A 10946-nucleotide genomic window follows, 5' to 3' on the forward strand; every position below is an offset into this window, starting at 1 on the left:
ACACCATTTCATGCGTTCCAGAGACAAATCACATAGGATTTGATATTATTAATATATAATTAAATGACATGTTGGCACTCATAAGCAAGAGAAATTCTTTGCTAAATTAGTGATAAGCAAGATGGAGATAGTGATGTCACTTCCAAAATGTGTGTTTATTTAAGTAGATTTGAGATATAGTAGCATGGTATGCTATATTATCGTGGTAGTTAAGTTATAATGGATCATAATTGCGAATGCTTACTAACATATTACATATGTCATATGCAAAATGTTTCTTATTATTTATTCAACCTTTATGACGCATCAGTTAGAATTGATCGATACTGATTTTCTTTACCAAGTTCGGTTAACAAACCTGTCATTAGCGACTCAAGGGCGGGCAACTCTATATTATTGTGGCATCACTATTTTGTTGTGTGAAGCATGTGGATTATGTGGTTTACATCACTTCCTGTTTTGGATTATGCATTATCAGGATTCATACGACCTAGGTTAGGTAAAGGGACATTGTCCAAACAAGTGGATTCTTTTCTAACCAATTCTGAAAGGAGGTAGGGGTAATTCCACCTCAAAAACATTCCAGAAACCATCATAAAAAAAGTTAACGTGTATACTTTCGAGTAGCCGTGACATACCGCAACGAGTCCTGTATTCGATCAAGCGATGAAATATCGTGCTTAGATTTGCCTAAGTAAACAGTCAACAGGGGGTGTTGAGTACAAGATTTACTGATACCGCGATTATATAGATCCCACAATAATATTGTCATACTATACCCTGGATATTCGAGGATGAGGGGTATGATTATTCAAATTCCTACGTGGAGAAAAGGCTAGTATTCTAACATCCTCTGTAAAACAATGTGTACCAACATGCAAAACAATGGAGACATACAACATGCAAATGACCTTATTCAAGAACAGAAGAGCTAGCCCAAGTGTTTGTTTGTTTGTTGTGTTACGCCGCACTCAGCTATATGACAGCAGTCTGTAAATAATCGAGTCTGGACCAGACAATCCAGTGATTGATATCCCGAGCATCGATCCACGCAATTGGGATCGATGACATGCATCAACCAAGTCAGCGAGCATGACCACCCGATCCCGTTAGTCGCCTCTTACGACATGCATAGTCGCCTTTTACCGCAAGCATGGGTTGCTGAAGACCTATTGTACCCCAGATCTTCACGGGTCGCATGCCCCAGTGAAACAAAATGTGTAAAATACAAACAGAATATGTGATCAGGGTAATCATTCTGTTATATTCTTTGACAAGATACGGGGCGGTCCGCTCGTCACGCTGAAGACCCGGGTTCGAATCCCGACATGGGTACAATGTGTGAAGCCAGTTTCTGGTGTCCCCCGCCGTGATATTGCTGGAATATTGCTAAAAGCGGCGTAAAACCAAACTCACTCACTCACTCATTTGACAAGATACAGTTATATATTAATCAGTGAAATGTTTTTGTAAAGTAACAGCCTTAGAAATATATTTCCATGTTCCAGTTTGGTGGACTAGATGCATTCGCTGGCTTGAAGAATTGGCATAAGCCCGCCATTGAATGGATGAACTTTGGTGCCCGACATTTCTCTGTGTTCCTGCCCCCAAACACAGAGACCGTGGCCCTCGGAGACGTGTACTACATCGTGAACACCCAGTCATCACTGTTTGGCTCCATCATAGGGTCGAGTCTGTCCAGCAACCGCTACTATCCACCCAAGGTGGCGGACTCTAATGTTATGATTCACAGGCTCCTCACCATGTTCCATTCCCGACCATTTATCATATCTCGCTTCGCCCCGACTGGCAGCGTGGCGTGTGTCAAGGCCATGAACGACAAGTATTTTGACATACAGTTCAGGTAAATATATACACTGAGAAACTATAAACATGATAAAGATTGCGTATAATCATTTTGGGGAGATATTGTTTTCTTTTGGTTTCATGTTGTTTATGAAGAAAATATTGGTTAATATTCTTTGCAAAATCTTGAAACGGGGATATAACATATGGACTAGTTTTAGATGATAAAAATACAAATTAAAAAATACGTGGATTTGTCCCGCTCCAGGTATGGCAGTGCCATTAGTTGAAGACAAACACATGTTAGTGAATAAGACGAAACAGGTAGAAAGACAGATAAGCATTTGAATTGTATTATTTTGAATTATCCCATGTTTTGGCATGCATTGTGGATGTATTGCATTAATGACTCAATAATAACAATAATAAAATTGCACTTAGATAGCAACACTTCGCACTGATGTATGCTCTTTGGCTATACTTGTGCACTATACTTGTCTGTTGATGCAGTATGTATCGCTTATCAAGTATCACAACACTTCACACTGATGCATGCGCTGTGCGCTATACTTGTGCACTATACTTGTGCGCTATACTTGTCTGTTGATGCAGTATGTATCGCTTATCAAGTATTACAACACTTCACACTGATGTATGCTCTGTGCGCTATACTTGTGCGCTATACTTGTCTGTTGATGCAATTTGTATAACTTATTAAGTATCACAACACTTCACACCTGTGTAAGCTACGTGCACTATACTTGTGTGCTATACTTGTCTGTTGACGCAATTTGTATAACTGATCAAGCATTGTAACACTGACACACCCTTATGCGCACAGGGATAGAAGCCATGAGCCCACTGCTCTGAGTAGTTTAAAGGTATCCCGAGGACTTGTAGAAGCTCAGGCTCTTTATGGTGTATATGTTTACACTACTTTTGGTTATCGCCATTCTGGCTGAAAATGCTTCAAATTCATTTCTTCTGTAAAACTATGCACCAATAGATGTCCAAACATTTCAGAATTCACGCAGAGTTCCAGCTGAACGAGCCTCCATATCATCCCTACTGGTATACGCCAGCTCAGTTCATGGGGAACATCATCATGGCGCGTGACAGCTCACATATCCTCTCCTTCAACCTGGATGTGCCCACCGACAAGAAACTTAATGTTGGTAAGTCAGCCTACTCCAGTGTGATGGAGAGTGCATGTCTTTTGCTGAAGTCAGTTATATTAAAGCAGTAGCACAACATTTGACCCTTGTACAACAAAGCTGAGTCCTACCATGGACCCGAGTCCTACCATGGATCCTAGTCCTACCATGGACCCGAGTCCTACCATGGATCCTAGTCCTACCATGGATCCGAATCCTACCATCGATCCCAGTTTTACCTTGGATCTGAGTCCTCCCTTGGTTATGAGTCCTACCTTAGATCTGAGTCCTACCTTAGATCTGAGTCCTACCTTAGATCTGAGTCCTACCATGGATCCGAGTCCTACCTTAGATCTGAGTCCTACCATGGATCCGAGTCCTACCTTAGATCTGAGTCCTACCATGGATCCAAATCCTACATGGATCCGAGTCTTACCTTGGATCTAAGTCCTACCTTAGATCTGAGTCCTACCATGGATCCTAGTCCTACCATAGCTCCAAGCCGAGTCCTACCATCATCCGAGACTTACCTTGGATCGGAGTCCTACCGTAGATCCGAGTCCTACTGTGGATCTGAATCCTACCATCGATCCGAGTCTTACCTTGGATCCGAGTCCTACCTTGGTTCCGAGTCCTACTATGGATCCGAGTCCTACAATGGATCTGAGTCCTACCATGGATCCGAGTCCTACCATGGATCCGAGTCCTACCATGGATCCGAGTCCTACCATAGATCCGAGTCCTACCATGGATTCTGGTCCTACCATGGATGCTAGTCCTACATGGATCCTAGTCTTACCTTGGATCTGAGTCCTACCATGGATCCAAGTCCTACCATGGATCCGAGTCCTACCATAGATCCGAGTCCTACCATGGATTCTGGTCCTACCATGGATGCTAGTCCTACATGGATCCTAGTCTTACCTTGGATCTGAGTCCTACCATGGATCTGAATCCTACCATGGATCCGAGTCCTACCATGGATCCTAGTCCTACCATGGATCCTAGTCCTACCATGGATCTGTGTCCTACCATGGATCTGTGTCCTACTATGGATCTGATACCATGGATATGAGTCCTACTCTGTATCCGAGTCCTACCATGGATCTGTGTCCTACCAAAGATATGAGTCCTACCATGGATCCTAGTCCTACCATGGATCCGAGTCCTACCATGGATCTGTGTCCTACCAAAGATATGAGTCCTACCATGGATCTGATTCCTACCATGGATCTGTGTCCTACCATGAATCTGATACCATTGATCTGTGTCCTACTATAGATCTGTCCTACCATAGATCCTAGTCCTACCATGGATCCAAACCCTACCATGTAGTTCAATTTTACATGTACGTTATATCTGTATGCTTGCAGACATGGAGTGGCTAAATGGTCCCAAGGAGAACGAGAACATGGAGGTGGACATCGGCTTCATGCCGCTGATGAAGTTGAACAACACTGCGCCGTCTGAGAAGGTGCGCCACTCCAACATGCTGCTGAACGACACTATGAGGGAGGAGAACCCCAACCTGCCCCAACTTGTGTCCAGTGTGGAGTGGATGTCCGAAATCTCACTTGAAGACGCTCAAAGAGTGCTTGAAGTCACATTGTACCCTTTTAAAAAGGTTTGTAACATTATCTAAATTAACATTTTTCTTTTGTTGCGTCATGTTTGTAACCCATTTTATGCCCCGCTACAAGGTGGGTAGGGGGATATATAGGAATGGAGTCCGTCTGTCTGCTGTCCATCCTTCCATTTTGGTGCTGTAAATTATTCTTTTACAGAGTTATAGGCCTTGCTCTATGCTTTTCAACGCTGTGGTTAGTGTGTGCAATGGGGACAAGTTTTCTCGGAAACTATTGACGTTTCATGAATGAAACTTTGCACATCTTAGAGATACTTGTCAAGACTGTATTCTTAAATTATTTTTGTCCCGAGGTGCTTCCTTAGCCCTTGATCCATGCTTTTTTACAAAGGGCATAGTGTCTGCAATGGGGAAAATACTGAAGTAAGCTTATCTAAGAGATACTTATCAAGACTGAGTTCGAGACTTTTTTTTGCATGACATAAAGCGACCCTAGTACCTATGTCCACTTAAGGTTTTATAGGACTTTTTTTATTATAGTTTATATTCACTATTATATGCACAAACAAAATTCTAATGTGCCCCCTGGGGGGTGTGGGGTGTGTGGGTGATAGTGATTATGCTGTTTTCTTGTTTTGGAAGTCAGCCTGACCTTAGTGATTTCTCCTCTCAAGTTGTATAATTTATTATGAACCCGTGAGAAAATATATCAGCTGGAGCGAAGACTCGCAGTTTGAATTCAGCATCGTTAGCATGGCGTTTTCGTTTAAAACTCATGATGAAAATGTCAGTCAGTAAAAATATACCAACTTTTATAACCCCCTTTACACCACTATTGTATGTTAATCCAATTGAATTAAATAAACTATACTATGAACACATTGAATGACCATCACATACTCACAGGCTTCTCCAGTTTATTAAACTAATCTCTCGAAAACAAAGGAATTAAGCCCCTACTCCCAACACGATCGCTAAGCGCCCACAACTTGAAAATGTTTGTGTAAACAACATGACAATACCAATCGGCCCGTTATTATCAATGCTCATTTCCTTGTGTACCGTGTTGCTTTAAACAACAGGAAGCAATCACAGTGGTCACCGTTCGTGACGTCACAGGAAACAGCTGATCACATGTTTTTGCAAATGGTGAACGGAATAACTTGCCCATACAGTTGTTTATTTGCCTCTTTCAATAAAGGTAGACACTTGTTCACTATCAATTTATGAACTTTGCAAAACGTACGTAATAGCTATTGGCGATTTTATCTGGGGATTATATATTATAGCTGTGAATTACATATATTGTTACATGTAAAGATTGTGGAGTTTATGAAGAACGATAAACTTTGAACATTCAATTGAAAACTTATTATCGGAAGGAGTAACATGCATAACATTTTTTTAATAATGACAACATTGGTGTATAATAATAACTTTATTGATAATTTATAAGAATAATGGCTCTAGTCGTGGCAACTTCCAAACTTTCGGGAAGTTGTAATCTATCGGACCGTCATTCAGCCGATGTTTCTGACAGATCACGATCTGAAAAATACTGTCATGAAAATGTATCCCGTGGATAAGCCGACCCCTTTCTACAGAATCTTTTTTCTGGTCCTCAGAATTCGGCTTATACGCGGTCATATACGGTACTTCATTCAGTTGTTTACGTGCACATTATATTGGCATTTTTTCAATGTGATTAATTTCTGATTTCTTTGATTTCAGGTTCCATATTACAACTTTACAGAAGCTTTCAAAAGAGCAAAGACAGAGAAAAAGCTAGTGCACTCTATACTGTTGTGGGGTGCGCTGGACGACCAGAGCTGCTGAGGTTCGGGGCGGACTCTCAGGGAAACGACCTTGGAGAGCCCGCCCGTCACTCAGCTCCTGTCTGAGAATTTCATCAGTTCCTGGTCCCTGATAGCGGAACTAGAGGTGAGCTGATGGGGTGGGATTCGGGAGTGAGTGTTAGCATGAGGGTGGGTTGAGGGTTGTAGTCCCTAGTAGCGGGTGAGGGTGGCTCAATATACAATTTGACACAAGTCACACTTACAATGTTGAACTCTGATCGCAAATTGACACTGGGCTACACAGCTTTGTTCATCTTGAAGTTACCAGCACACAAATTGTTGTTGGAATGAACTAGCCCAAAACGGATTATCAAAACTGCGTATTTAATGGAAGCAATATAATGACTTTCAAACAGGATCTTTGAGAGATTGAAGCTTGAGTTACCTCCCTTGCAGGAGCTGAAGAAGGACTCCAGTGAGCCTGAGGTTGCAAAGAAGGCAGAGGAGTTTCTCACTAACTACAACTTCCCTGTTATGATGATGGTGGTACTGCCGAATGGCACCATCATCAACAAGATGAATGCCAATGATTTCCTTGACATGGACACCTCCATTCTTGAGTCAGGGTAAGTAGGTTGTAGTGTACTGACCCATGTGGACACTTCCATTCTTGAGACAGGGTAAGTAGGTTGTAGTGTACTGCCTCATGTGGACACTTCCATTCTTGAGACAGGGTAAGTAGGGTGTAGTGTACTGGCCCATGTGAACACTTCCATTCTTGAGACAGGGTAAGTAGGTTGTAGTGTACTGACCCATGTGGACACTTCCCTTCTTGAGTCAGGGTAAGTAGGGTGAAGTGTACTGACTCATGTGGACACTTCCATTCTTGAGACAGGGTAAGTAGGTTGTAGTGTACTGACCCATGTGGACACTTCCATTCTTGAGACAGGGTAAGTAGGTTGTAGTGTACTGCCTCATGTGGACACTTCCATTCTTGAGACAGGGTAAGTAGGGTGTAGTGTACTGGCCCATGTGAACACTTCCCTTCTTGAGTCAGGGTAAGTAGGTTGTAGTGTACTGACCCGCGTGGACACTTCCATTCTTGAGACAGGGTAAGTAGGGTGTAGTGTACTGCCTCATGTGGACACTTCCATTCTTGAGACAGGGTAAGTAGGTATTGTGTACTGCCTCATGTGGACACTTCCATTCTTGAGTCAGGGTAAGTAGGTTGTAGTGTACTGACCCATGTGGACACTTCTATTCTTGAGACAGGGTAAGTAGGTTGTAGTGTACTGACCCATGTGGACACTTCCATTCTTGAGTCAGGGTAAGTAGGATGTAGTGTACTGACCCATGTGGACACTTTTATTCTTGAGACAGGGTAAGTAGGTTGTAGTGTACCGACCCATGTGGACACTTCCATTCTTGAGACAGGGTAAGTAGGCTGTAGTGTACTGCCTAATGTGGACACTTCCATTCTTGAGACAGGGTAAGGACATGAACCATCCATTTATTTTTTAAAACATTATCTGTCAAGACATCCATGCTTATCTCACTGGATGAAATATTACTGAACATAACTTTGGTCTCACTACAGTGAACAAGTAAGCGTTGATGTATCACTGAATATACCAGGTTAGCTACAGTGCTACAGCACCATTTTTCCATATGAGGACTATGTGAAACACATATGTATAGAGGATGTACCATGTGTCGAGCGAAGTATCATGTTTCTCTCATCAAGTAGCCACAGTTGAAAATATCTCCTTTCCCCGTCACGAGATGAGAGAAACGTGATATTCCATGAGTTAATGGAGTATCCTATTTATTTTACATTTGGATATGATTATATACAAACTCAACTTCAACTAAGGATTTTCTTGAAATCTACAAGACCGTTGTGGAAGCAAAAGAATACATGCTGGTCAAGTAAAAAAAATGGCGCTTTGCAAAACAAACAGTCTCAATTGACAAGTTAAATGAGAAATTTACAGTTTGTAACAGAACATTTTTCATAGAATAACGTACGACAAGGAGCGATATTAACTCAATAAATGATCATTGCTCATTATTTTGCCTTGTCAATGTCTAACTAATGTAAATAGGAAACAAACTGTTGGTGTACCAGTTAGACACTTACGATAGAGGGGAGATATTTTACAGGGAGGTAACTCTTGGAAGACAATAGATCCGTCAAAGTGTTATGTTCACTGCAGTGAAATATCAAGTGTTATGTTCACTGCAATGAAAATATCACTCTTCTCAACTTCAGAAAACTCAATCTGAAGTATATTATAATGATGCTCTAATGTGTCAATCACTGTCTGTCATTCATTCCATTTTGTATCTCTGTACTTGTATTTGTTCTTGCAGATTTTCTGAACCGTCAAGCTACAACTATGTCAAGTTTCTAAAAGAAGGCATACAGAAAGCAGCAGTGTCTGCAGCATAAAGCTTCCACATCCTGCTCTCCTAACAACATATCACAGCAATAATGTGAATCTCAGATGACAGTATTGACAGGTTAATGGTATAGGTTTATTTATGGAATGGGATGTTAACTTTTAATAAGATCCCAAATTGGTAAAACTGTATTTAGATCTTATGAAATCAGTCAAGATCAATGAAAAATCAATAAATATTTAAACACAGTTTCAGGTTTACAATAAAATGGCAATACAGTGGGTCAAATAAGAGGCAGCATCAATAAGAAACAGACCCTTGAATTAATGTAAGGCAACATTTCTTATATTTCTTGGTTTATGGATTTCAAACTCATTTCAAAAGTGAGGTAGGCAAATTAAAAACAAAAACCAACAAAAAAACTCGGATTTATTTTTGCTTGACTTTTGTTCTAAAAAGTTAGGTACAAAAAAAATATATATTTGAGTAACAAAAACAAAACAACTCAATTTTTCAAGAACATGTAATTATATCCCTGGCACACAGCATGTGCACAAATGGCAATATAACAATATTTATGTCATGGTGAAATGCATGAAAGACCTCGACATTTTGGCGGCATGGGCCACGATTAAACTGGTCAACACTGCGTTTTGCGTTGACACGCTTTGATGGTTTTAGAGAAGGATCCCAGTGAGAAATATCTGAGTGACTTCCCTTTGCTTTACACACGTTTTGTTTGTTGTTTGAACTTTTTATGCATTTTTTAAAGTAATTTTTTTCGACGGTAATAAGAAAAGGAGTACGGTAATTTGTATGCATCCGTAAACCAAGAAATAAAAAAAATGTCGCCTGACGGCACTCGTGAATGTCCAGAATATTTTCACTGTTGATTGTCTTGAAAGAGTTTTGTCTCCATGTTGGAAGCTGGCAGATATTTAGTATTTCCAGATAAGTATCCAAACTGCACTTAGCAACTGTGTAGAAACTGCCCCATCCTGAAACCTCTCGAAATGATCAAGCCTGTTATGGTATTGTATACAAGGATCAATGATTCAAATAATAATACAAAATCATTCTGAAAAGCACCTCTCGCTGCTGTTGATTGCAGTTCAATCCGGCTATAGCAGCATTTCATAGTTATTTACTTGTATGTCAACATTTTGCTGCCATTTACAATTACTACAAATATATTTAGACAAAAACAACTCACACATAACAATATTTAGGGACAGCCATGATTTATCAGTGTTTGTTCCTGCAGAAGATAATCAAAAGGAGTACCGGTATGACAATACTTATCGTACATAAGATTCATATCAAACAGATTGACTTTCAAGACCTCTGTCCGTTTGCACATATCATTAAAAATTTCTTACCTTTTCTATGGGCAGATATCTTTTAATGAATTACCCAAACAATTATGAGAAAAAGAAAATACAAATCAAACCTACAGTGAATGTCGGGAGTGTGTTTAAATCTGGAATGATTGCATAATATCCCCGTTCTTTCATCTTGTTCATGATGTGCCTGTCTGAGAGTAAGGATTTCTGAGAGTAAGGATTTCTGAGAGTAAGGATTTCTGAGAGAAATGAGTAACCCTTGTTTTGCTAGAAGTGCATGTAGATTTAGAGTAAAACCTTGAAAAACAATTTTATTTTATTTCTTGTTTGGTGCAGGTTTAGATTAATAGCCTAACTTGTGTCCATTTAATTTTTGGTGTAGATTTAGTTTAACATATATCTATAAATGAACTCATGAAATACAATATTTTGGTGCTGATCACTAAGTTGTCATGACAACGTGTACTATGACGACTTGACCACAAAGCAGATTTGCTAGGGAAAGTCCGACAACAACCGTTGTCCACTGCCAGTTGTAGTGGCAGCACCAAAGTGTCAGTGTTGTTTCAGGAGATGTTTGATTGATGCAAAGTAGTTTTACAATAACCTGGCAATAGTACACTTAGAGTTATCATTGTTTAGTTGTATATTGAAATGCTTTTACTTTCTGATAGCCAGTAGTAGTGTATGTTAAAAAATCTCAAATTTGGAACATTTTCATCTTTAATAGGCCAACTTATTCATGTTACTTGGATCACAGATCAACCTGCTTGCATGTTTTTTAAAAAGAGAGATGAGAAAAAATTGTTTTTTTAAATTTTGCTGCTGATCATATTTACATATACTTTTAGACTCAGGG

At 40.1% G+C, this 10946-nt stretch overlaps 1 protein-coding gene across 1 annotated transcript in view; it reads left to right on the forward strand.

Annotated features, from left to right (window-relative positions):
• The window catches only part of LOC124131807 (selenoprotein N-like), a 33226-nt gene extending 23653 nt beyond the window's left edge, over positions 1-9573 (forward strand). Inside the window, exons 4-9 of the mRNA XM_046495285.2 lie at positions 1509-1864; positions 2830-2981; positions 4334-4584; positions 6277-6486; positions 6798-6967; positions 8715-9573. Coding sequence (XP_046351241.1) covers positions 1509-1864; positions 2830-2981; positions 4334-4584; positions 6277-6486; positions 6798-6967; positions 8715-8793 — 1218 coding nt within the window. The 3' untranslated portion in view covers positions 8794-9573. The remainder of the gene's footprint in view (positions 1-1508; positions 1865-2829; positions 2982-4333; positions 4585-6276; positions 6487-6797; positions 6968-8714) is intronic.
• Positions 9574-10946: the final 1373 nt, after the last annotated feature.

The sequence above is a fragment of the Haliotis rufescens genome, unplaced genomic scaffold (assembly GCF_023055435.1).
Source record: "Haliotis rufescens isolate VD_foot unplaced genomic scaffold, xgHalRufe1.0.p SCAF_3, whole genome shotgun sequence".
NCBI classification, from domain to species: Eukaryota; Metazoa; Mollusca; class Gastropoda; order Lepetellida; family Haliotidae; genus Haliotis; species Haliotis rufescens.